At 50.3% G+C, this 26,626-nt stretch overlaps 1 protein-coding gene across 3 annotated transcripts in view; it reads left to right on the forward strand.

Moving 5' to 3' along the window:
- Nucleotides 1–2,166: 2,166 nt before the first annotated feature.
- The window catches only part of FPGS (folylpolyglutamate synthase), a 40,406-nt gene continuing 15,946 nt past the window's right edge, over nucleotides 2,167–26,626 (forward strand). The window contains exons 1-9 of one of the 3 annotated variants that reach the window (XM_077307006.1): nucleotides 2,167–2,332; nucleotides 16,412–16,540; nucleotides 18,238–18,291; nucleotides 19,884–19,948; nucleotides 20,846–20,960; nucleotides 22,773–22,850; nucleotides 23,242–23,303; nucleotides 23,798–23,900; nucleotides 26,404–26,481. In XM_077307006.1, the coding sequence (XP_077163121.1) occupies nucleotides 2,300–2,332; nucleotides 16,412–16,540; nucleotides 18,238–18,291; nucleotides 19,884–19,948; nucleotides 20,846–20,960; nucleotides 22,773–22,850; nucleotides 23,242–23,303; nucleotides 23,798–23,900; nucleotides 26,404–26,481 (717 nt within the window). In that variant the 5' untranslated portion in view covers nucleotides 2,167–2,299. Of the gene's footprint in view, nucleotides 2,333–6,296; nucleotides 6,450–15,149; nucleotides 16,222–16,411; nucleotides 16,541–18,237; nucleotides 18,292–19,883; nucleotides 19,949–20,845; nucleotides 20,961–22,772; nucleotides 22,851–23,241; nucleotides 23,304–23,797; nucleotides 23,901–26,403; nucleotides 26,482–26,626 lie in introns of those variants that run through there. The other 2 variants (XM_077307004.1, XM_077307005.1) reach the window with 2 other exon arrangements.

Genomic DNA, 26,626 nt, shown 5'->3' on the forward strand with positions numbered 1-26,626 from the left:
TATTTCATGCAATCTCAGAAAATGTCTTGATTTACATGATTAGAATCTAATTAACAGACTGGTACTTTTGCTTTTGGATCAGGAGGAAGGGGGGCTCTTTCTGTAGGGTTAAAGAGGACAGCCTGTATGGCCATAAGGCTAGGAGGGATCAGAAAGGAGGGCATCCGGAAGTATTTGAACGGTCAGTCCTGAAGGAGGGAGGCTTGAGAATGTGAGCAGGACAGAGCAGGGGCAGAATTGAGCAATGAGCATGGGGGGGGGGGCAGGACACTGAGCCCTATGTGGAAAGACTTGTGTGTATGTGGGGGGGGGAGGGGAAATCAGTGCTTTTTGGATTTCAGGTTGATTTGGTTAGTTAAAACTGATGATCGCTGATTTGCTGTATCGATTAGCACTTGGCTGATTCAGGAAACTTGAACCAGCTCAGCTGAATCAGCCACCAGACAGCTGATCCTGTTGTGGAGAGAAGCCTCTCTGGGGATCAGCCGTTTGGTGGGCTCTTTCTCAATCAGGCAAAACTCAAATCAGCCAAATCTCTGATACAGTTGGGATGTTTGATTTGCCTTGGATCAGCCCAAAAAGGACTCAAGCATTGGTTCAAGTATTTGGGGGCTTGCCCAAACCGATTTGTCCTTCCTTACTGGGGAATGTTCAGTCTGGAGGGGGGGGCACACACCATCACTCTCTTGAAGTAACTGGGGGACTGTCACAGAGGAGGGTGTATCCATTGATAGCTGAAGAGCCACAGTTAGGCAGGGGCTCATGGGAACTGTAGTCCATGGGCATCTGGAGAGCCACAGTTTGGCCTCCCCTGCTCTAGGCTGATCCTACACTAAGCGGAGGGTTGGACAATATGGCCGACATGCCCCCTTCCCACGCTTTCCAGAGATGGTGTCTATGGCAAAGGGTGGTGTTCTGAGAGGTCACCAGTTCAGATCAGCAGACAGCCTTGGCCAAGTCACTCTCCCTTGCTCTCAGTCCCTCAGCAACAAGAGAGGGATTATGCTGGCCTGCAATTCAAGGCTGTTGTGACAATACAGACACATATGCAACATGGTGCTTTTATTTCTTTTCCTTCTGCCCTCCAAGGAGCTTGGGGCATGGAGTGTCATTATCATCCTCCTAAGAGGCCTGTGAGGTAGGATTGATCAGGATTAGGGTTGAGCTCTTCGGCTCCGTTGGGCCACCTCGGTAATCACCAAAGCCCAAGGCGGCATGCAGGAGGCCAGTGCCACGGAGAGGAGAGGGGTGGTGGTGGCACACCTTGGCCCCTGCTCGGAGTGCCTAACTGGAACAGCATCCATGGGGGGGGGTTGGTGCAGGGAGGACTGGCATGGGGGGAAGGTTTGGGGGTTGGGGATTTTTACTGCTTTTTATCATAGTTTTAATCGTAAGCTGCTGTGAGTGGTGGCCTGTAAGTGAATAAGCAGCTTGAAGGGGAGTCCATCTGTCATAGAATCATAGAATGATAGAGTTGGAAGGGACCTCATGGGTCATCTAGTCCAACCCCCTGCACTATGCAGGACAATCACATCCCAATCACTCATCCACTGTAACCTGCCACCCCCTTAAGCCTTCCCAGAATAAGCCTCTCTGTCAGATGGCTATCCAGCCTCTGCTTAAAGATTTACAAAAAAAAATTAATTGGAGAGTGGTGTGATTTCAGATGCCCAGTTCCATTAGCAGGTGTGACTGGCTTAGGTGCGATATGCAGAGGGGGGTGGTGGTAAGCCTGGAGAAATCCGCCTTGGCACTGAAACAGGCCACCGAGCCCACCAGGACGCATTGCCTCGAGCTTCATCATCAGTTGGAATTCAGCAGAAAAGAACGGGGGTCCAGCAGCACCTGAAAGACTTAAAGAAATTTGTGGGAGGGGGAAGGAGCTTTCCTGAGTCATGACTCCCTTCTTCAGATGCAGCTAAATGAGTGTCCCTCTGTCCTTATCATTGGAGAGTAGAGCCATTACTCAGATGCCGAATGACAACAGCCGTGGAGAAATCACTATTGATATTGGGACAAAAACCTGGGTCTTGATTCAATCCAGGAATGCCCACTGGCTGAGCTTTCCTTATCAGTTGCAGCTCAGCAGTCTTTCTCTCTCAATCCCCTTTGCAATTGTTTTGTAAATGAAGAAGCCCAGTGGAGGCGGAAAAGACAGGAGCCTTTGTTGCAGAATGCAGAAGGCTGGATCTCTTCATGACCTCTGTCCGGTTACCCTTTAACTATACTGGGGAGTGGACAGATAGCGCTGTGCCTTTTCTCCAACGAGGAATGAGCCGCTCTCAGCCAGGGCTTTCCAATGGAACTGAGGGCAAGAAAAGAAACGTACAAGGTAATTTTTCTCTGCCTGATGGAGGCCGGGATCCAATCTATGGCACAGGAGAACAAGAGTGGATTCAGGGCCTGCCTGCTCGGTCTGACCTCTGGAACGTCCTGTTGTCTTGCCTGCTTGCTAAGTGGAGAAGCAGGAAAGGAGAGGGCGGCGGGTGACCGTTTCTTTTAACTAGGGGAGGCCATTCGGGAGAGGGAGGGGGCAGCTCTTGCTTGGGTTGACGGTTGAGGGTTTGGGCCTGGGGCTCAGGAACGACAGGGAGGACGATTCGCCCTGTTGGTCTGAAGCAGCAGAACAAATTTCGAGTCCGGGGCACCAACACTGTTTTATTCAAGGTATTGAGGTATATCTTGACACTTTGAGTAAAACTTTGTTGGTTTTTAAGGTGCCACTGGACTAGAAATTTCTTCTACATGAAGGTAGATATGGAAGGAGAATTTCCAAAGTATTACAAGAAGGGTTCCGGATGGAATTGGTTACCTAGCAAAGTTGGAGGCTTTCGAAGAAGACATTGGCCCATCTGCTGGAGATGCGGTGGCCACAGAGCCATCTTCTAGGGCTGGGTGTGCAATGCATGGGATTTTAAAATATGTAGTTTTACATCAATTGCATAAGTAATGTCCCTAAAAGAGCCTCTTGTGGTGCAGAGTGGGAAGGCAGCTGTCTGAAAGCATGGCCCATGAGGCTGGGAGTTCAATCCCAGCAGCCAGCTCAAGGTTGACTCAGCCTTCCAGCCTTCCGAGGTCGGTGAAATGAGTACCCAGCTTGCTGGGGGGTAAACGGTAATGACTGGGGAAGGCACTGGCAAACCACCCCGTATTGAGTCTGCCATGAAAACGCTGGAGGGCGTCACCCCAAGGGTCAGACATGACTCGGTGCTTGCACAGGGGATACCTTTACCTTTTTACCTTTTTAATGTCCTTTTTAATGTCCCTAAATGCATGTCATTGCGAAAGGGAAGTCTGATGAGGGGCTTCTCGGCTCTGTGACGATGTTTCTTTGAAAATGTAACTAATTATACAGGAAAAGCTTTGGGGATATTAATATTAATTAGATGCTAGAATAGAAATGCCAGAAGTACAGAATTAAACTAACAGAATATGCATCCAGCAGCAGATCATTTTCACATGCCGATCATCAGGCATGGATATTTGAAGAAGAAAAGTTGGTATTTATACCCTGCTTTTCACTGGCCAAAGGCAGTGGTTTACAATTGCCTTCCCTTCTGTTCCTTGTAACTTAATGCAATATTATTTCAAAATTATTTCAAGTCATATGTTGTAATATTTTTTAAATGCTTTGTAACTGCATAGATAAATATCGCTGTCACTTGTGCATTTTAAAAATCTTGCCTGACAATAATATCTTTAGTTTCTGTTGTTCTGAAATATGTGTAGATGATCAGCCAAGGAGTTAAATATTAGTTTTGAAATAAAAACATGGGGGTAGCTCAAAAAGATATGGCCAACTGAGTCAATGTAATCCCTACAATAAGTACAGAAGCATTTCTCAGGAGGGGTTCTGCAGAAACTGCTGTTTATCTCATCGGAAGGTAACCCTTTGCATCTAAGTAACAGGAAAGCGTATCAATATTTAGGAATTGAAATAAAAGAAGTATTTCTGCAATTCAAACAATTTCTGGTAAGATAAACAGAAGACAACAGGGAAGTATTTCTGATCGGCTTTGAGTTTTAGCATAGCTTGGTTTTTTTAAAATAATTGACTTAGTACCGTTAACAAGGATTTTTTCAGTGGATCTCTGGAATTTAGGCTCAGACTTAGTACAGCAAGCTTTGAATCCATTGGACCAGGGGTAGTCAAACTGCGGCCCTCCAGGTGTCTATGGATTACAATTCCCATGAACCCCTGCTAGCATTCGCTGGCAGCGGCTCATGGGAATTGTAGTCCATGGACATCTGGAGGGCCGCAGTTTGACTACCCCTAAGCCAAGTTCCCAAGCAGGAATCAGCTTTGACAAGTTTAAGCAGAGAAATGGGAGAGCAATCGATTCACAAACTAATAATCCAGGCTTGACAGCATGACCCCATGCTAATGCAGGACTCGGAGGAAGTCTGATCCAGCCACATCACTGCTGAGGATACACAATGCATGGATAAAAATCATCACCATGGAAGGTGGCCACCCCACTGTTTCACAATTATAGCCCTAGACTGGTTTGTTTGGTAAACTGAGAGGCCTAAATGGTTTGCTGTCTTTTACCTGTGTTCAGCCTGCATTTGTGTTGCATGACCATTTCAGAACAACAGGGAAAGCAACCGAGACAACAAAACAGCCCCTCCTCCCTTTTGTTGAGACACAGCCGCTCTTCAGACAGGCAAAACTGGTTCTGAACCCTAGGGTTGGTCTCCCCAATGCAGCCCCCTTGCTGGTGGCAATAAGCAGTTTATCCCTGTAGCTCCTTCTGGTGCTGCTGTTGAACGTGTCTCTCAAATGCCGTCTACAATCAGACTTCAGTTAAAAGAGGAGGAGTTCCTCAGAGGCCTTGGAGGCGAGCAACATGAGTGGCAGGCCAGGAGCCTTCGGGAGTTTGTGAATCTGCTGGGCACATACAAAGGGCTGTTTGGCTGCGGGATTGGAAGAGTGAACCTACTGGCTGCTGTGGGGATTCTGGGCTGTGCGGCCATTCCAGTAGCCCAGAGTCCCCACAGCAGCCAGCAGACTGTCTGTGAAAGCCTTTGACTAGCCACTGTTGGTCTGATTGGGGAATGAAGTGGGGGTGGGGCGGGGGATTGAGAGGCATTGATGTGGACGCAATGCCATAATTCCTTGCTTTGGTCAGTCCGCAGTTCCCTGTCAGGTCCTTGGTTTGTTACGCGGGTAGGAGGAATCGTGTATTATTTCTACTCCTGGCTAAACAAACTATTTCCAAAGCAGCCTCTGGATTAAATCACCCCCTGCTTATGGAGAGTGTAGAGTTGTCCAAAGCCATTTCTGACTTCCGTGGGATGAAAGTCCTGTTTAATCCATCTGGGATGAAAGTCCTGTTTAATCGATCTGACTCCCAGGGTTCCGTGAGGAGCAAATGGAGCGCTGGCTGCTGTTTTGCAAGGGTTCGCGTGTGTGGGTACGCACAGGCGTTTCTCTTGCCACACGGTGGTTTCCCCTGGTATTTACATTTTCCCTTTTCAAAGGGCCCAATTCCAGGTCCGCCTCTGCAGGATCCTCTCATCAAAAGGGCAGTCGGTGCATTTAGAGGCATGGGGCCCACAAAGGTGTCAAATGTTCCAGTCTAGATGCCTTGTCACTTTTTAATTATTTAATTGTTCGTTTGCCGGCAGATTCAGGAAACCTTTTTTGGCACAAACACGGGGAAGGGGTAGGAATGCAGATCTGGGACTGAGTGATGTTGGTGGGCCATCGTGGGCTCCAAACTAGGCTTGTGCACCAGAGGCCCGATCCAGACCAACTTAGCTCCGGTGCCCATTCACTCCGTTCTATCCAATGGAGAGAACCCCTGTGGGATGTGGACCCCGTGGTCCTGCGGTTGTGGAATTCAGAGGGGGTTCAGGGAAGAGCCTCCCGGGGTGACCCTGAAAGTTTGGAGGGCTGTAACTGTAGCCCCCTCCCCCTGGCCCCGGGAAAGGCGGGAATGCTGGCATTCCCATAAAGGTCAATGGCGCCATTACCCTTAATGGGCCCCGAGGCCAAACGGATCCGGATCAGGCCCTGGTGCACGCGTTCGCTCCAGAATCCTCCTGTTCAGACGTGTGTCTGCGGAGGTCAGGGTGCAAACTTGCACCAAGCAGTGCTTAAGGGGCTTGAGCTTTCCTGGCGGGGCTTCTGCAACCCAGCCTTGCCTGTCTCCCGGCTGCTTCCCCATCCCGGGGGTCTCGGTTGGAGCCCGGCGCCTGGGCTCCAGAGGCGCGCGGGGCGCGTGCGCGGGGCGGCGGGGCGCGCGGGGCGGCGGGGGGCGTGGCGTTGGCGGGGCTGCCTGGCGCTCGCGCTCCCGGGTTGCGTCAGCGGCGGGGCGATGGGCTCGCGCCGGGTGGGCGCCTGGCCGCTCGCGCTGTGGCCGCGCCTGGTCCCCGCGCCGCCGCCCGCCCCCCGCCGCCCCCTCAGCGCCAGGCCCGCCCGCGCGCCCGCCATGGACTACCCGGTGAGTCCCCCCCCCGTCCCCCCCCCGCAGGCAGCCGGGCACGTGCCGCGCGAGGAGGGGGCGGAGGGGTGGGGGGCTTTCCGGGGGGAGCCCGCCCAGGGCGCCCCTCAGACAGGCCCCCCCCGCCCCCCCCTCCGCAGGGTCTTCCGGGGAGGGGGGGAGGGGGCCCTTCGCTGGTCGCGGGGGCGGATTCGGGGGTCCCTTTTCTCCAAAAAGCGACATAAACGCTCACGCGGATAGAAAGTCACATCCTTCTGGTCTGGCGACTTTCCTGTCACGTTTCAGGTAAGCAGATTCATTCAAATAAGGTCCCTGTTTTGAGAAAAACGAGCGTAGTCCGCCTCAGGAGTGAAAACCACGCAGAGATCTGTACTGACCACGTGCTGCGTCTTCCGTCAGGCCGGACCCGGTGGTGGTTACTCCCGTAGCAGGGAGACGGGTATCGTTTTCCAATTCTGACTTGAAAATCCTTCGTCCCTTGGTCGGCAGCTACTCCTCACTAGATCGACTCTAGTGCAGGGGTAGTCCAACTGCAGCCCTCCAGATGTCCATGGACTACAATTCCCATGAGCGAATGCTGGCAGGGGCTCCTGGGAATTGTAGTCCATGGACATCTGGAGGGCCGCAGTTGGACTACCCCTGAGATAGACTCTAGTGGGACTTTGCCCTTGGCTCTTCCTTGAATGGCAAGCCACAGAAGGTGGTGTTGGACCTCGGTTGGTTTGAGAACTCATGTTCCAGTGATGATTTCATCTGATTTATTTATTTAGATTTCTATACCGCCCATTTCTCTGCAGCGCTGGGCAGTTTACACTGAACATTATATAACTAACATGGAAGTTATGAGGAGTGTTGCGAAGAGGAAGCATCACATACACCATCATTGGAACATGGTGTTCTTCGCTTAACTCTGCAGTCCTATATCTACATATCTATGCGTATCTACTTGAAATCTACCGCTTTGTACACTTCTATGTAAACATGCTTGGGGATCAGGCTACAAACCTCTCCTGCTGAAATCTATGAGGCCTTGATGCTGGTTCTGAGTCCTCATCATCGTAATACTTATGCTATCAGTGTTCAAAAGTGCTTTGCTCATGTGGCCTTGTAGTCCTTACAGTAGCACTGTCAAATTGGCCACTGACAGGGGCTGAGGAGCATGCGTGGTTTCACCAAGACCATCCAGTGAGTTTGTGGCAAAGGCAAACTCGAACTAGAGTCAGACAGTGGTTCACTGGTAGAGCTTCTGCTTTCCATTCAGAAGGGCACAATTTCAATCTATGGCTTCCCCCTTTAGAAAGGTCTACAGTTCGGCCTCAGTCGGTGGGCAGCTACGGCCAGTCAGCCTGGACTGAATTGAGATAGACCAGAAATCTGATTGGCCGTTTAGTCTTTTCATTTTACATTTCAGTGACATCACTGGAAGAGGTATTAAACATGCTTAAATCTCTCCCAGATAAGCATAAATGAAAACGAAGGGCCAGATCTCATGTGGCTGGCATGAAAGAATTTTATAGTAGGCTGGAATGCCTGGTGTTTAAAATCTGTGCACCCATTATCAATTACACGGCAATAAATAACGCACCTCCAAAAACCCCTCCTTGTGCCAAGTGCTTTGGAAGAAGCTGGAGGAAGGCAGAGCATGCCTGTGGTTGAGCAAACAGCTCAGACGGAATCAAATTTGTCACATCCCAGTGAATCATTTGTAAAAGAGCTTAATAGAAAGCCATGAACAGAAAGGCTGTTTTATGAGAGTCTTAATTTCCTAGTTTTTGTTAGGCTTTGCAGCTGAAAATGCTTCAGGTGTTTAAACAAAGCCTTTGGCCTGTTTTTTACCCACTGGCTCCTTTGTTAATTTTTTTTATTGACTCTTCATTAAAATATGTGTTCGTTATCATTTATGGTTACATCATATTGCATCTGTGGGTTGTCTTTCTCATCCATTTTTTGGCCACGGCCCTTTAGGGGGCTATTCTCAGGTCCCAGCCCCCCTTCCAGCAGGTTGGCCACTTATGCAGTGAGCCAGGCTGAAAAAGGCCTAAGCTAAGAGTGAGATAAATATACTTGATGTCCCTTGTCTTATATAGACGCTACATAGATTTCGAGAACATTTGACCAAGAGAAGCCTGTGTGTTCATTTTTCTTCTTGAATGCATTAATTCAAGCATGCACAAAGGAATGGATTGCCCAGTTTCTTTTTCTTTGACAATTGTCAAAGAAATTCCTTGACAATTGTCGAACTTTAGAGCAATTAATGTCATCATACCTGACAAAAAGGATATTGCATCAGGTCAGTTACCAGGGCTACCCCTAAAACCCTGTGGGCTCTCCTATTCACATTTTTCAGTCTGTGTTATTAGGTGCGAAGTCGTGTCCGACCCATCGCGACCCCATGGACCCCATCCTCCAGGCCATCGCGACCCCATCCTCCCGGCCTTCCTTTTCAGTCTGTGGGCCCCTTAAAATGTTCCAGGGCTTCCAATGAGAATGGCTGACCTAGAAGGCTAAAAATCTACAGCCTGCATCTGTCTTGCTCAAGGATTTCAGCTTGAGTTTAGTTACCGTATTTGCCGGCGTATAAGACGACCCCCCAACATTTCCACTCAAAATATAGAGTTTGTTATATGCCCAGCCTGCCCCTGCATCGCCCTGTGACCGGCACTAGTGCGCATGTGCGAGCTCTGCGTAGACAAAGGGCGGCCCGGAGCGCCGCTGCTTCCCGCCGAGCAGAACAGGCCGGTCACGCCAAAAAGGCTGGCACCCCTGTCTTGCTGCTGATGCTCGCTGCAGCCACGCTGATGACCCGCCACGGCCATGCTGGATACCGCGCGATACTAGATAGTATGTAGAATGAGGTGGGCGGGCATTGGGCGGCTATGTCTATCCCAACTGAAGTGCACCCTGCGTATAGGACGACCCCCCCACGCCAGCAAATACAGTACTTTGCATTTGCACAGTGCTTTCAGTGCACAAACTGTTTCCTTTGCTTTCTTCTGTTGCAGCCTTTACAACAACCCTGCAAGGTAAACGGCTGTGGTTGTCCGTACATGGTGGGGCAGGGGAGTTAGTCAGAAAGAAAATGGCTTGCTAGGAATAAGGAAGTTTATCACCCTATCTGAACTGGGATTTCTGGAGTCAAGCAGGTCTGCGGAATTCTGGGAGAGGATAGAATTTGGGAAAGGGAAGAAGCTCATGGAGACTGCTTACCACAGTGGCCCATTTTCTCCAGGGGAGAAACGGATCCCAGTCCGGTGGAGATGGGCTGAAATTCTAGGAGGTCTCCAGACACTGTTTTAAAGTTTAAAATGAATGGGCCACACATATGAAAAACTCTGGCAAAATAGAACAAAATATTCAATGCTCTACTTTCCAGAAAAAATGAACAGCAGAATCAAAAATAAAGCCCCGGTCAGCACTGGGATGGGAGACCAGCAAGGAAGTCCAGGGTCTCTAGTGCCCAGAGGCAGGCAAGGGCAAGCCCCCTTGGAACGTCTCTCGTTAGGAAAACGCAGGGCAGCAGAAAGAGTCCGCCTGCTGCTCCTTCACCGCCCCCTGGATCCTTCTTCCGCCCCCAGGAGGGCATCCCGCCCACTTTGGTAACTTCTAGATTAGATGGACCAGTGGTCTGACCCAGCAGGGCTCTTCTAACAATGTCATCTCACCTGGGAGCACTTTGGTCCCCTCCATCCCTTGGTGCTCAGAGGGGGCACATCCTTTGGGGTTGTTTGGGTTATGAAAGGAGGCCTGTTCTTGTGCTCGTGTGCGGTTTGCGTATTACAGGTGGCTTCAAAGCAGAATGCTTGCATAACCCTTAGTGGTGTTTAAGTGTTCCTTTTTTCCCACCAGACCTGTTTGGGGAAGGAAATGTTGGCAGAGTTTAAATACGCAAATAGGGTACAACACCAAGCTGCTAATAAAATAATATACGTGTTATTATGAATAGAAACAACTTTATAGACAAAGAGGAGAGAGAGAGGCCGAGCCTATCGTCCTCATTAAGTCTATTCTGTTCTAGAAGTTAGCAGGAAGGAAGTATCCTCAAAGGAGCAGGCAGTCTCCCAGGAGCTCGTCAGAACATAGGAGGAGAATCTTTGACCAATGTCAGGTAGTTCCTGATCTAACTATGCTAAATGCATCTCTCCTCTGATGCCCCCTATAGGCTGTTCCTCACACGCTCTTGAATTACGCGCACTGCAGCTCTTGCACATTCCAGCACTCATTTCCTTGCCACGAAATGTGTGGTTTCTTTCCCCAGAAACTTGATCCCCTGACAAAAAACTTGCAGAGCATCTCCTCAGAACTTTTAAGTCCTTCAAATGATTGCGGCTCAAACCTTAATTCCTCTCCGGCAGAAGAAGCTGTAATATAACGGGGATCCACAATTTCCGTGTCTAATCCAGTAATGGTCAGGAAGGAAATGAGACGTGATCATGTGGGACTTGTAGCTGAAACTTCACTGAGCCATCTTGTATTTTGCAAGCGGAGTTTCTCTTCTTTTCGCTTTTCTTGGAAGAGATTTCAGCTTGGTGCACAGAAGACTGAATAAGTGAGGAATGGAGGTGAGTTTAGGATCAGTCAGGAGTTTTGATTTTTTTCTGTCCTTTCCCCCACCCCATTCAAATGCTTTGTAATTGTATCTTTTTGTGCATCTTTACAACAAACCTCCCAGTCCCTAGAGCCTTAGAGCCTCTTGTGGCGCAGAGTGGTAAGGCAGCCGTCTGAAAGCTTTGCCCATGAGGCTGGGGGTTCAATCCCAGCAGCCGGCTCAAGGTTGACTCAGCCTTCCATCCTTCCGAGGTCGGTAAAATGAGTACCCAGCTTGCTGGGGGGTAAATGGTAATGACTGGGGAAGGCACTGGCAAACCACCCCGTATTGAGTCTGCCATGAAAACGCTGGAGGGCGTCACCCCAAGGGTCAGACATGACTCGGTGCTTGCACAGGGGATACCTTTACCTTTACAACAAACCTCAGGAGGGAGTTCACTGGACTGTGGCTTCCATGGTGGATCAACCTGCTGAGAATATTGGGTTCAGTTCCGGGTGCCACAGTGCAACAAGGGGATTGACAAGTCAGAATGTGTTCAGAAAAGGCTGCGGTGATGGTTGAGGGATTGTTAGGCTTGTGTGCTTTGGCTGCCGAAGAGGCTGTTTGAGCCTGAAGTGGCATCGGGGGGGGGGGCAGTGGCGGTGCGTGACCCGGCGCCTGCATGCAGGCATAGAGCTTTGCGCCAGCGCCATGGGGCTGGCCACTTTGGGCTTGAACAGCCACTTTAGTGGCTGAAGTGCACAAGCCTACTTGCAATCCAGGCCTTTCAAGGAAAGGTCAAGAGAGTTGGGTCTCTGTAGCTTGAAGAAGAGGAGGGCAAGGTGTGGTATGATAGGTGTGTTTACCTCTGTAAAAGGCAGCCATGTGGAAGAGGGGGCCAACTAGTTTACGGCAGCTTTAGAGGCAAGGACCTGGAGCAAAGGGTTCAAATGACGGGAAAGGAGGTTACCTGTAAATTCTAGACCGCATTTTCTGACAGGAAGGGCTGTTAGTAGACGCTGTGTTGCCCCGGTGGGTGGTGGAGTCTCCTTCCTTGGACGTTTTTAGGAGATTGGATGAGCACCTGTCAGGAGTGTGTGTTTTTTAAATCCTTGAGAAGTGGGGGCTGGCCTGGATGGCCCTTGGGGTCTCTTCCTGCTCTTTGTGATTCTGGTTCCTTTCGCCAGCAGGCCTGGGAAGGTGGTGAAGGATGGCAGTGGGCTCAGGGCAGAAGAAAGCCTCCCTTCTTATTTCACGGGGGCCAGTTTTCCTTTGCAGCTGGGAGAGGGAGGACGGGGGACGTTAGCGAGGAGGAGGGAAGGCTGGTTGCTTGTTCTTCACATCCTGAGAAGGGGAGGCAGGAGATGCAGAGAATACTGATGCTTATTGCTTAGTGCAGGGGTACTCAAACTGCGGCCCTCCAGATGTCCATGCTGGCAGCGGCTCATGGGAATTGTAGTCCATGGACATCTGGAGGGCTGCAGTTGGACTACCCCTGGCTTAGGGGCACGCCCAGCGTTACAACACCGTCAAAGCCGAAACCCACGTGGAAATCTGGTGTCTCTGCTTTCCCAGAATGCCGCACGGTTCTGTCTTAACAGGGCAGCAGCAACGATCAAACATAAAACTCGGATCGATTCTTTACTCCCTGTCAAAGAATGTGGTCCTCTGGCAGCCTGAAGGAGTCCTCAGGTGCTCTTTTAGATCTGGGTTTCTTGACAGCCCTGGAAGGGTTTCGTGAATGTGTGGGGGTTCATTAAATGTTTATAGATTTTAAAAAATTATTAAATATTTACTTATAGGGTGATATGACCAGATGTGGCCGTGTCAGCCCTCCTCCCCGAATGGCCAATGATGGTCCTGGAGGGGGTGGGGAGGGGAGGGGCCCCGGGTGGGCGTGGCCACAGCTCTGCTTCCCAACCGCATTCTGAGGTTTCTCAAAGGTTAAAAAGTTGAGAGAGGCTGAGATAGAGCATCCGACTAGGGACTGGGAGACACAAGTTCACATTCCCACTCTGCTACGGAAACTTGCTGGGTGACCTTGGCCCATTCACACAATTTTAGTGCAACCTGGGGTAACAGTGATAAACCGAGTTTTATGCAGGAATTGGGGTTAGGTTAGACTAATCAAAATTCATTTTGTAATAGCTCAATGCCCCTTAATACAATTGTTTATTTGGCAGAGTTACAAACAGGAAGCCAATACTAATAATAATACGATATAAAATATGTAACCATCCTAGTACCTAATTGTACTTTTAACTGTTTCGCTGCGCTAGTTTTTTTATTGTTTTAAAATCCGGTTTTATTGTATCTGGTTTGAATTTGCTAGCCACCTTGGTGTCTCCCATGTGGTGAAAAGGCAGGCTATATATTTTGTAAAATTAAAAAATATCTGTTAGTACTTCATGTGCTGGATCACGCTGGCCGCCTGTATGTCCTTTGTAGAGGTTGGAGGAAAAGAAAACATGGGACATGTGGAAGTGGATTTTGTTCTGGGCCTGTAGCAAAAGTGATCCTGATTAATGGGGTGGGCAAGGGGGAGAGCAAAGGCTTCTGTTGCAGGGCCAGGAATAACCTGCTCCTTACACACAGTCCCCCCATGACTTCAGCGCAAGTACAGTATCACCACATTCCTGCTGGAGATACAGTATCCCGCTTGCAAACGGCGGTGTTTGGCGCTTTTTATAGAAACAGAGGGTCCCCTTACCAACTAACATCGCAGACCCTTGCAGCCTATTTTAAGTAAGCCCGCCCCACACAGCATCATGCCCTTGCTTCCTCTGCACAAAGCATGTGGTTGAAAAAGCGACTGCAACGAGGGTTGGGCGCTTCAGCCATAGCGCTGGCTGCTTCGGGCTGAAATGACCACTTTGACGGCTGAAGCGCCCAACCCAGCCCTCGTTGCAAGCCTGATGTGATGGCTCCGTGTTTCAGTGTTCCTAGAGACTGGATTCGAGAGTTAACCGATCAGAGCCCTTGCATGTGTCCTTATTCAAGTTGCCATTGGTCTTCCAGAAACCAAAGCACAGCACAGTTTGGTGCTCTCACCTGTGCAGAATGGATTCTTAACGCTGGTTGCAAAACTTCTCCTGGGGGGAACGGGCTGTGTCGCAGGGTTGTGAAATCAGATCCGGCAGCCAATCGGTGGTGTTCAGGGCTGGCTTCCACCAGAAATACCCAAAGCTAGGTTCATCCAGCTAGGGACAGGTGAAGGCACATATGAACAGAACGTGGTGTGTATTTTTCCCACACACAGTGACTGCTGCTTTAGTTTACCTTTGAGCACACTGAGTTTTGTGTTGGCTAGGTTCCATATGTTGATGGAAATGTGTATGCATTTCTCAGCCAGTCTGGAGAACGTCTGTCTCTCTTAATGTGACCTACCTCATAGGGTGGTTGTAACGGTATACCGGAGTGGAGCTGCTTTGGGTTGCCTTCGAGAAGAAAAGTAACACATTACTTCCCTTTGCATTTCTAAAAGGGGTTGGTATTCTACCAGCACAGCTTGGAAAAGAAGTCCACAAAAGTCCATGACAATTTTATTTTATTTTTTACCCGCCTTTTGATCTGATGTCCCTGTGTTCGTTGTTGGGAGCTCAAGTGCAGGAACAAAAGAAACAGAATTCTGCATTCTGGGCTCCTGTGCCAGAACTGCCTGCCAGGTTAGCAGGGATTTGCACATAGGCTTTAATTAAGCAAATTGGAGAAGATTTAAGGGATACAGGAGTCTATCCAGGAACATGAAAAACCAGAAAACTAATTAGTTTGGGAAGCCCCAGCTGGTAACTTCTGCTTACTTGGAAGCAAACTGGCTTGTCTTCCCACATTCTTGATGTGATTCGGCCACCAAGGCCATGTGCACATCCCGTGTCAGGATAGATCACCCCCTCCCTCATCTCTCTACCTGCTTTTAGCCTTTTGGGCCACCTGAGCAGATGACCCTTCGGAACTAAGCAAACCCCCATTTTGATCGGAAAAGACGGAAGAACTACAATCATTCGGCATTCCTGATAATATAGGAACTCTGCTGCGATCTCTCAGCCTCCACCGCGGCTGTAATAATATGGACCTTACGTAGTGGTGACATTGTTAGGATTTTTCTCAGAAATGCCCATGAAGCACTTTTAGCACTGATGGGGCGGAGGGGTGGTGGTGGAAGGGGGCATAATAGAGATCCTACATAATCATTATAGACATTATACTTGAGTTGGCACAAGCCTGTATGCTTTTCTAAGGGCTTCTCCCCCTCCGTTTTCAAGTGATTGGACACCCCGGATATGCGGGCTGCCTTGCAAATGGTCCCTCCAGCCGCCTGAGAGGCTCTTCCTTGTGCTAAGCCCACAGCAGTGATGGCTGCCAGAAGCAGCAAAGCATACCGGGGAACGGTTCTAGCGTAGCAGCTGAAACTGAGACTAGGGGAGACCTGAGTTCGAATGCCACTTGGGCAGTCCTCTCTCAGCCCAGGCCACTCCACAGAGCTGATGCAAAGAGAACATCCAGGAGGGGAGAGAAAGGTGTGCAAAATAGGGCTGAAAGAGCAATTATTCATTCATTCATTCATTCATTCATTCATTCATTCATTCATTCTTTCGGCTTCTCTTCCGCCCTGTCAGATTGCAACACATTTAAAACAACATAAAATACAGTCTCAAACGAGATTAAAATCACAGAATAGGTTAGATTCTGATATTACCCGTAAAATGTCCTATCCTGGAATTGGAGACAGCATGAGGCAACTTCTCCAAGAGAGCCAGCTGGCGGGTGTGAATGCAAGCAGAGAGGTGTAAGGGATCTGAGGTCAGCTATGAGGCCTCAACAGAAGGTCTCTGCCTTGCAAGCCCTGTGCCCTCCCTGATGACCATTTGACCGGGTTGGCCCTTTGAGTCTGCAGGCCCCTGAGCTAACTGTTCCCGTCACGCTGGGAGGCGGCACCTTCCTCTGGCGAACCCGTTTGGTGTCCTGTGAAATGCAAACAGTGCATCATAATGCAGAGGAGGTCGCCCCCCTCCCGGTGTTTGCCTGGTTTGGATACCAGCCCTGGGTAGTCACCTCCTTTAGGGAGAGCGAATCCCTCTCTGGAGAAGGCTGAAGCGGAGCATCCGGCACTGGAGGCAGCTGCCCTGGCCGCAGATGGACGGGGGCTGTCAGAAGGGGACCTGCCCCCTCCAGTCCTGCCCCTCCCCTGCCGTCAGCGGGATCCGCCGTGGCAATCCAGAGCCGTGGAGAGCGGCATCTCTTTTCCAGGTTCTCTACCCTTGGGAGTGCAAGATATGGGGGATGTACAGTTTGTGCTAGGGAAGGGCGGGGGGTCATGTCTGCCCACCCAGGGTTCTGAATTTCATGGGATCATAGAGTTGGAAGGGACCTCCAGGGTCATCTAGTCCAACCCCCTGCCCAGTGAAAGCCAATCAGCATGTGTCTGCTCGCCCTCCAGGATGCCATCCGGACTCTCAACACGCTCCAGACGAACGCCAGCTATTTGGAGCAGGTTAAGCGCGAGCGAGGAGACCCGCAGACCCAGTTGGAAGCCATGAGAGGATTCTTGGAACGCAGTGGCTTAAAGGTGAGGAACTCAGAGGTCACTGGCCAGCAGGAGAGCCATCCTGGCATCGTCAGAATCCCAGAGTTGGAAGGGACCTCCTGGGCCATCTAGTCCAACCCCCTGCACTATGCAGGGCACTCCCAACCCTAAAGAGCAGTGTAATCTGACAAACCCTGTTTGATTCCCCCCTCCTTCACATGCAGCCAGCTGGGGGACTTTGGGCTGTTCTCTCAGAGTAGTTCTCTCAGCTACTCAGTGGGTAATCTGCTGTGGGGAGAGGAAGGGGAACGTGTTTGGAAGCCCCTTTGGAACCCCTTCGGGTTGTGAAAAGCGAGGTGTAAAAAATTCCAGCTCTTATTTAGAACCAGCATGGTGTAGTGGCTAAAGAGCAGTGGACTGTAATCTGAAGAACTGTGTTAATTCCCCACTTGTCCACATACAGATTTGGAGTCCAGCAGCCAGCCCCAGTTCTTTCAGAGCTCTCTTGGCCTCACAGGGTGTCTGTTGTGTGTGTGGGGAAGGGCATGATATTGTAAGCCACCCTGAGACACAAGAGGCCTGCTGGGTGACCTCAAGCCAGTGACAGTTCTCTTAGAGCTCTTTTGGCCTTACCTACCTCACAAAATATCTGTTGTGGGGGGAGGAAGGAAAGGCGATTGCCAGTTATTTGGGGACTAGAAATTAACGCCTCATGGCGGATTGGGAGGAAGAATGTAGGAAAGGAAGGTAGAAGAGGGAAGGAAGTTTGGGAGCGAGAAAGGAGCACAAGGGATGGGTGAAGGGATGGATGGAAGGAAGGAAGAAAGGCAGAAAGCCCACAAGCGAGCAAGTGACAGGGAGAGAAAGAGGGAGAGAGAGAGAGAGGCAGAAAGGAGAGAGAAATAGAGGAAGTCAGGAAGGAAGGAAGGCAGGCAGGGAGGAAGGTAGGTGGAATGGGATGGGAGCGGGGGGTGAAGGAGGGGTGTGTGTGTGAAGGGTCCAGGGGGGGGCGAATTGGGAGGGGGGTGGCGGGGAAGAGTGCTAGCCAGCAGGCGGCTGGGCACGGAAGGCCCCCCCCCCCGAGGGCCCGGTTTCCTCCCGGGAAGCCTTTCCCACCACCCCCCCCCACTCCACCCGAGGCCCCGGCTTTGTCCCAGGGAAAGGAGCAGGCCTGAGACTGCACGCCCCTCCTTCCCTGCACGCCCCTCCACCCCCCCCCCCGAGTTCCCGGCTTGCGGGCGGTGAAAGGAGCAGGCCCACCGCATCTCCTACACGGCAGGCCTGCTCCTTTCGCCGTGCGTAAGCCTTTCCCCCACCTTCCCCCCTGATGTCACAGCTTCGCCACCAGGAAAGGAGCTCCTTTCCCGGTGGCGAAGGCTTTTCCCACAGCCCCCTCACCTCCCGGAGTGACACTTGGAGCTGCTTTGCGGCTCATGGTTGTCCCCTTCAAGTTTTTATCCCGGACTCGCCCCGCCCCTTTCTCCTCCCACATTGCCTTTAGCGCTTTATTATTACTACTCCCACGAAGCGGTTTACAGATTCTTTTGGGGAGTGAGAAGTGGGGTGTCAGAAACCGGCTCTTCTTCTTGTTCACCCCTGGGTAGTTTTTCTTGTTCTGGCTTGATAAGGTCCAGGGGGCCTCTGCTTCCCTGCTGTGCTGTTGAAGTGTAGTTGGGGAGGAGGAGGGGGTGGGCCAGAATCTGAAAAACTAAACTGATAGGTTCATTCACCTCTGGCAGGTCGAAGATCTGGATCAACTGAACATTATTCACGTCACTGGAACAAAGGGCAAGGTAAATAAATATATGGATGTGGGGGGGAGGTAAGTTTTGGAGGTATAGTCGGAGACACTGACCTGAATGGCCCAGGCTGCCCAATCCCATAATACTTTAAAAGCTAAGCAGGATCGGCCTTGGTGAGTATTCGGAAGGACGACTACCATGGAAAACAGCCATTGACATATCCCCTGTGCAGTCTTTTGCCTTGAAAACCCCAGGGTTGGCCAAACTGGGGCTCTGCAGATGTCCATGGACTACAATTCCCATGAGCCACTGCCAGCAGCACAGAGTTCCTATAAATTGGCCCCCAGCTGCCATCACACCACCACCACAAATGAGAGAAAGTGTGCTCACTGGCTAGAGTTGCTCAAATCCCCATGCTCCCATAAAGCTTGGCGGGATAACTTTGGACCCACAAACGCCTAGACAGCTGCTTCGCGGGATCCTCCACCCACCATTAGGACCTGTGGTCGCATTGATATGTGGGAGGGTTGCCTATTAATGTGGAAGGTGATTCCGTGAGGCCTGAAGTTATTGTTGAGAAATAAGTTGAGAAATATTGTTGAGAAATAAGTTGAGAAATAAATGAGCTACTGAGGAAATTGGTTACCCTGGAAACGAGAGTCCATCTGGTCCTGTGATAAGGAAATATTGAGCTTGTGGCCGTCCACTTCAGCTTTTTTCTTATCCAATCGGCAATGGGGGGGGGGCAGATGCATTTTGTGTGCCTGGCCTACCTCACAAGGATTGTCCCCCTGACAGTGGGGAGGAGCAAACCTCGTACATTGCCTGATTTCATTGCAGGAAGGGCGTATAGAAACAAGGGATGCTATCCTCCGGGCGAAGAAAAGGGATGGACTCCATTGAGGTCCCTCTGGGCCCCAAATCCCACTCCCTCCCAGCTCCACCCTGAGTCTCGAGGGATTTCCCAACCCAGACCTTGCCTCCCTAATTAAATTTGTGCTAGAAATCCCTACGAGGCCTAGAAGTGAGGGGGAAATGGGAAGGGCAGTAAGCCATTGAAATTTGGGAAAAGGAGGCTCAAATGTAGGGTCGTTCTGGTAGGTCAGATCCTCCAGCATGTCCCTGATGCCTTCAGTCCAGAGGTTTTGTGTTTGACTCTGGGCAAAACCATCATCTTCCTGGGCAGCCTGTGTGACAGACGGGCTAATTGCCCTTTTGAATTGAGTTCGTTGACCATATTTTAGAAAACTGGGTCTCTGCCCTGGGGAATGGAGGGGGGAATTCTGAATCTGTTGGGAGTTGACCATTTCTGATCTACGAATTGCCCGTGGGTTTCGGTTGCCCATGTGCTACTGACCCATCCCTCGACTGCCCGTCCCTCTCCCACCCTCACTGTGAGCGAGAGCTGCAGGACTTGTTCACAGACAACCAAGATCAGTTTTGCTGGATTGAACATCGCACAAGTTGCAACAGTGAGCTGCTTTGCTCAGTTAACTCCGCATATGGGAATGTGCATTGGGAGCCTCTTAATCAGCTACTGTGCCCCTGAACGCGCCACTGAATGTAAGGCCTTCCGTGGCCGACTCTTCCCAGTGGCCTTGCCTTGGGTGCCCGGTGACCGCTGCCCTCTCCTTCTTCCTCAGGGCTCGGTGTGTGCCTTCACAGAACGCATTCTACGCAACTTTGGCTTAAAGACAGGATTCTACAGGTATGTTGCTCTTGAAGAGCAGCCTGGCTTGGCCCCTCTTGATTTCAGAAGGAGGGGAACCGCCTGCGCAGATGCATCACATGCACCTTGCCCTCCCACACAGCTTGGGTAATGAAGACCTGTGGGGTGCTGAGAAGCGGCAGCGTCTCACAAAATCCAAGGTGGCCAGAGCTGCTAGCCTGATCTTGGATCTTGAAAGCAAAGTAGGTCCCCGGCCACTAATTGGATGATAGGCCACCCAGAAGTTCAAGGTTGCGAGGCAGAGGCAGGCGACAAGCCACCTCTGAACATATCTTGCCTCGAAAACCCCAAGGGATTGCTCTGAGTTGGCTGCAACTTGATGGCAAAAAACAAAAGGGCCGATTCCACACCAGCCGTGCCACTTCAGGCTGCTGGCGGTATGTTGCAGTGGAGCTGCATGCCCTGCCGCTTTCTGTGTCCCCATGGGGGACCTTTTAGTGCGATGGACCTGGTCTACCCTGGGTTTCTGCATCCCGATGGATACAGCTGGGGTGGAAAAAGAGACATTTGGCCCTGTGGCGCCATGAAGCGCCGTGGAGCTGAGTGGGCATTTTTTGTCCCCTCTGGGCCTTCATAGAAGGGGGAGGAGCTGGGCCTTCTGCATCCACACGGGCCTGTGGCTGGACAGGCCCCATTGGCCCCCGTGGCAAATAAGGGAATGCAGATACTTCTGCGTTTCCTTCCCATGAGGCAATAGAGTGCCTGTTCCCTGCAGCCATGCATGCACCAGGCTGACTTTTTCTGCCCATGCAGAATCGGCCAGTCACTTTTTGGCTTTGCCTGCAAGCCAGGATTCCAAACTGTGATTTAATCTTGGTTTGTAGGCAGGAAATAAACCACTGTGTATTTAATCCCTTTTGTACATTTCCCTCTTAGTTCTCCACATTTGGTCCAGGTACGCGAAAGGATTCGGATAAATGGGCACCCAATCAGCAAAGAGCTCTTCAGCAAATACTTCTGGCAGGTGTATAATCGGTTAGAGGAGACCAAGGTGAGAGGGACAGTTTGACAGTGGGAGGAAAATAATAATGTAAGCAATTTTTATATGGAAAAACAGAGACCCAGCGTCTGTTCTTGAAAAGAAAGGTATTTTTAAATTTCTCTCAGATTAATATCACATCATCTGTCTTGCTGGCTCTTCTGGGTCCTGATCTAAGGCCTGGTTCTCAAATGCAGGAGGTTGAGGTGATAGAATGGGCAATGCCAGGGATCTCAACTCTTTGCACATTCTAAATAAATATACTTCCTGAGCTAGCTAAGAAACCCTCATATGACGATATCTTCATTTTTGTAGACCTCGAATGCACTAATGCAAAAAGTAGAGGGGGAAAAACCAATGCTTTACATAGAGCCACTGCCTGTGTTACACCATAAATATCCAAAAAATTTAATGGGCACCAGGAAAGGTGCAGGTAAGCATGATGGTGCCCCTGGCCAGCACATTAGGGAGCCCTGAGCTGTGCTTTTTTGGTTTGTAAGTGGTGGACACCAATTTTTGTTCTCTCTCATGTACAAACAATATGGCACACGAAGAACAAAAGTTCTGGCCTACCTCACTCTTTTGTATATCCTAGGTGACTGTGCCTGCCTGCCTGCCCGCTCGCCTTCGTTCATATACTTGCATGCTGCTCTTCCCTAATGCTTCAGGGTGGTTTACATTGGAAGTAAAAGACAAAAAGCACAAAAAGTAAAAAATCATATAAATAAACATTTAAACAAAATTACTTTAATAATTTAAAACAATTAAGAACCACCTCTTCTTCCAAAACTAACTTATGGGGGGGGGGCGCTACTCAATCCTTACAACATTCAGTTCATTTGGTGGATTTTAAGCAGGGAGGCCAGCATTCCTAGATGTTATTCCTGGCATCACCCATGGGCCTGCTCAGTTGAAGATCCCCGATCTCATTTGGCAGAGCATTCCACCAGGCCAGGTTCAAGTGGCCCTGGCTGAGGATAGTTTTACTTCCTTGGGGCCAGAGATCCTGGGAATATTTTGATCACTTGATCTTAATGCTCTTTGGGGGGCTTACTGGAAGAGGCAGTCCCATAGATACACTAGACATGTGATTCCTGCAGATGTGATTCCATCACTTGCAGAAGTATAGCTGACTCTTTTACTTCATAATCTCATTTTCTAGGATCTGCGATCTCAGCTTCTAGCCTTAAAACTCTGGAAGTGGATCTATGGCAGATGAATTCTGATCTTTGCCTTAAAACCTGTATATAATGTGTATGTGTAAAGGAGTACTTTTGTACTCCTTTTAATTGACACACTTAAGACACTTTGTATTCAAGGAGACTCTTTGGCACGTTCCCGTCCTTGTGACCATCTTGGAAAAATGCAGCTAGTTGATCTTTGGAGGCTAGAAATTACGGAGGTTTCATTTGCAGCTTGAAATACTGGTTAAGAAATTTCACGTATTGGTTTAGAATATTTATGTGCCATTGTTTCAGAGATCTGCTTGAGGTGGCTTATGCTTAAAACTGACAGGATTAAGGTCACGAGCCATTACAACATGCAGTCTTCTTAGCCAGTGGTCCCCAACCTTTTTATCACTGGGGACCGGTCAGCACTTGACAATTTTACTGAGGCTGGCGGGGGGCAGTCTTTTGCCAAGGGACGTTGCCACCGCCTGAGCCCCTGCTCCACTTGCTTTTCTGCTGGCACCCCTGAGATCCTGCGGCCCGCTGGAGGTCGCTGCCAGCAGCAGCTGTGCAGTGTACTGATCCATGGACCGGGACCGGTCCCCGGACCGGGGGTTGGGGACCACTGTTCTTAACCATTCTGATTTCCACACAGGATTCTGAGCATGCTGCCATGCCGGCATACTTCCGCTTCTTGACCATCATGGCTTTCCACGTTTTCTTGCAGGAAAAGGTACGGAACACTAGCGTCATGTTTTTGATTGCTCAAATGATGGATTTGCAAACTATCCTGCTGCTGCTGCTGCTTAGTTTGTTTGGAAGGCTGAGGCATTTGACATGCCTGGTGGCCACAGTGCTTTAGAAGAACTCGGAAAAGTATTTGGTCTCATATTAAATTTTGGGGGCTGTGAGCCTTGGTGTTACTTGCTGAGTTTGTGGCAGGGGAGAGATTTGAGCTGGAGATGTCCTGATCTGCAGCATTATTCTTTTAGCCACTGGGTCTGCCCAAACTCTTTACCTTTGTTGATGGTGATAAAAGATTTGTATACCACTTTACTTAAGGCAAACGGTGCCTGGAGAAAGCCTCTTCTCAGATCAGCCTTTGTACTTGTGTTCTTCTTAAGGTAGACCTGGCAGTCGTTGAGGTTGGCATTGGCGGCGCATACGACTGCACCAACATCATCAGGTAGGGAGGTCAAAATGCTGGCCATCTTCTTTATGGAGAGACTCTTGGAAAGTCTTTGCTTTAGGATGCTTTGGGCTGATCCTGCGTTGAGTAGGGGGCTGGACTAGATGGCCTGTATGGCCCCTTCCAACTCTAGGATTCTATGATTCTCCTGACAAAATGTACCCAGCCAGTGGCTCTTTTTTCTGCCCTTCCACACGGGAGCCCCAGCCTGGGGCAGCTTCCCCAGCCCCTTTGGAGCCAAATCCTGCTGCCGTAACTCAATCGCATCACTCTGGCTTCCCAGGAAAGTGGGCAGCACCAGCGCTGTTGTCACATTTGATGACCAAGCAGCACTCTGGCGAATGGACAGCAGCAGCGCACTGACTGCCGCACTCACCGAATGGTCCGTTCTGATGTGGCCCCATTTTCCTGGGACTTTCGGCTGACCCGCATCAAATTCCCTGAGCAAAACAGACGGCTCGTTCTCATGTTCCTTCTCTTCCTTGCCCCAGGAAACCGGTTGTGTGCGGGGTCTCGTCTCTGGGCATTGACCATACCAGCATTCTTGGGGACACCATTGAAAAGATCGCCTGGCAGAAGGGGGGAATCTTCAAGGTAACGGTGCTCTGCTGAGGTGCAGGGCCTGCCTTCGTGGGTGATCTTGAAGAGAAATCAGCCGGACCAGAATTCTGGCTTGTCACAAAGCCCAGTCCTGTTGCCCAGGGCAGCTGCAAACAACATTCCACACTTGACACAGACATGGAGTAGTTGAATTGTATCTCTTCAGACTGCAGATGATGGTGAAAGAACCATATATTGTGTCATGCTTCCTCCCAATATGTGTGTGTTTAAGGGGGGGGGGGGGAAGAACCCCTAGTCTTCGGTTCAGTAGACTACTGCATTGGAGAAGGCGTTTATTTATTTAATTCATTTTACCAAATGCTATTCTGTTTTCTGGTTCCAGTGTTATCCCTCCTCTCATGTACTACTTGCTAAATGCCTTTTACATGGTGGTGGGATTGCCATTAGCTTGCAGCCGCCAACTGAATGGCATCTCTCTCTGGTTTTCAGGGCAAGAGATGGTTTGCCCTTAGCTTGCTTTGCATAGTGACCCTTGTCTTCCACGGTGGTCTCCCATCCTAGTCCTAAGCAGGGCTGACCCTGCTTAGCTTCTGACAAGAGCAGCCTTCCAAGTCAGGGCATCTTTTCTTCTGTCTTCTTCTATGCAGTAAATACAATGAACCGAGACTGGCCACTGTTGATGCTGGATTTGGCCCTGCAGAGAGGGATCGCAGGCAAGGGAGTGCTGCTGACTCCACCCCTCAGTCTATCCGTGATCACACTGCTTCAGGCAGCTGTCAACATACTCAGAAAAACTCAAACAGATAATTGAGGTGATTAATAGAGGCAGGATGTTAGAGTTCAATAAAATTATACAAGGTGGTCTATGCAAGCCAGGGTCAGTTTTCCAAAAGCAAGTCCAATACAGCAGCAACAAGTCTGTCTCTAGTGCCAGGATTTTGTGAACCCCTGGGGTTCCTTGACGGCCCAGGAGGGTGGGAGTTCATTAATTCTTTACATATTTTTAAAATTAATTAAATATTTATAGGGTTATAAGACTATATATGGTCATGCCAACACCCCCCCCCCACATCCCCCTAAAGGGGATGGGAAGGTGCATATTCTGCCCGATGGTGCCACTGCTGGTGTTTCTTGAATCTTGAAGAGCGTTGCAGGGGGTTCTCAATGGGAAAAACGTTGAGAAAGTCTACTCTAAGCCTAAGGGAATGTATTGAAGCCACGCTGGAGGGCTCTGACTTGCTTTTATATGCTGGGAGCCCTATGTCATACGCAGGACAGCTGTTTTGTGTCTCCTCTGTTGATATGTCTCCCTCCTCTTTCGTTCCGTATCCATAAGGCCGAGGCGGCGAGTCGACTTTGCAAGGCAAAGGGGAGGGAATGCTCCCCTTCCCCACCCCTCTCCCCCTTGGCTCCTAGAGCCGGAGAGAGGGCTTTGGGGGCCGAAGGGAAGGAAAAGCCTCTCCCCCGCCCCGCGGCAGCGTTCGCAGGGTAAAGGGCCAGGGAAGCCACTCCCCCAGGACAGATGTGCCCTCCTCGCAGGCCAGGAAGCTTCTGGCAGCAAGGCTGGGCATGCGGCTGAAGGAGGCAGGCGAAGCTGGGCGTGTCCAGATTGTCCCGCGACTCCTGTCTGGGTCAGCTGCCGGACAGGACCTAGACAGGACCGCCCAGGTGGGCATTTCGAAAATATATAGAAGACCTATGGTAAGGATTTATTCCTTTATGTTTAGATTTCCAGACCGCTGCTCCTAGCATGCGAGGAGAACTGTCATAGTCCTCACAAAAACATACATAATAATTGAAATACACAAGATGTGTTTAATACAAGATGGCGGTTCCAGGATGACCCCAAAAATCCCTCCTCATGCTCCAGGCATCAGTCGGTGTAGATGACAAAAAATTGGGTTGGCAACTCACTTTGCAAACTGCTCCTGTCAGGGGGGCCTGATCACAAAACCCCAAGGATTTCAACCTGGCCTCAACCAAAAGCCTGGCGGAAGAGCTCTGTTTTGCAGGCCCTGCGGAACTCAGAGAGCTCCGACATGGCCCACGGCTCATCTGGGAGCTCATTCCACCAGGTAGGGGCCGGGACCAAAAAGGCCCTGGTCCAGGTCGAGGACAAGTGTGCTTCCCAGGACCCCTCAGCAAATTCATCCCCGCAGACCGAAGTGCCCTGCTTAAGAAGGTAGGTAAGTAGGGCCCAAGCCACATAAAGCCTGAAAGGTTGACACCAATACCTTGTGTTGTGGTGGCAACTGCTGCCAAAGGAATTTTTAAATAAAAATCTGCCCAACCCAATTGAATTTCCAGAAGACAGTCAGAAGCCTTGCTGAGGAAAAGCCATCCTGGCGCCCACAGGCACCGCACTGGAGACCCCCTGAAGTAGAAGAAGGCCCTCTCTCCTCTGTGGCACACTGCAGAATGTAGGAGCTTCTGGCCCACTAGCCTCTGGGGGTAGGACAGACGTCTCCTGCCCACAGTCTTGAAATCGCAAGCCAGATTGTAAGGTTGTTTGTTCATTTCTTGGCTTCCCTTTTAGCCAGGAGTGCCAGCGTTCACCGTGCCACAGGCAGACCGGCCCTTGGAAGTTCTGAAAGAACAAGCCCAGAGGAACTCGGTAAGAAGGCTTTTGCATGGCCCTGTGCAGATCTTTGATTCCCAGTGGTCCTTGAACCTGTGTCACCTGGGCTTGAGGAGTTCCACCTTTCTCCAGGGCTGGAGTCCATCAAGCTCGAGGCATGCAGTATTTCATCCTTTCAGAT

This window comes from Paroedura picta, chromosome 12 (genome assembly GCF_049243985.1).
Source record: "Paroedura picta isolate Pp20150507F chromosome 12, Ppicta_v3.0, whole genome shotgun sequence".
Classification (NCBI taxonomy): domain Eukaryota; kingdom Metazoa; phylum Chordata; class Lepidosauria; order Squamata; family Gekkonidae; genus Paroedura; species Paroedura picta.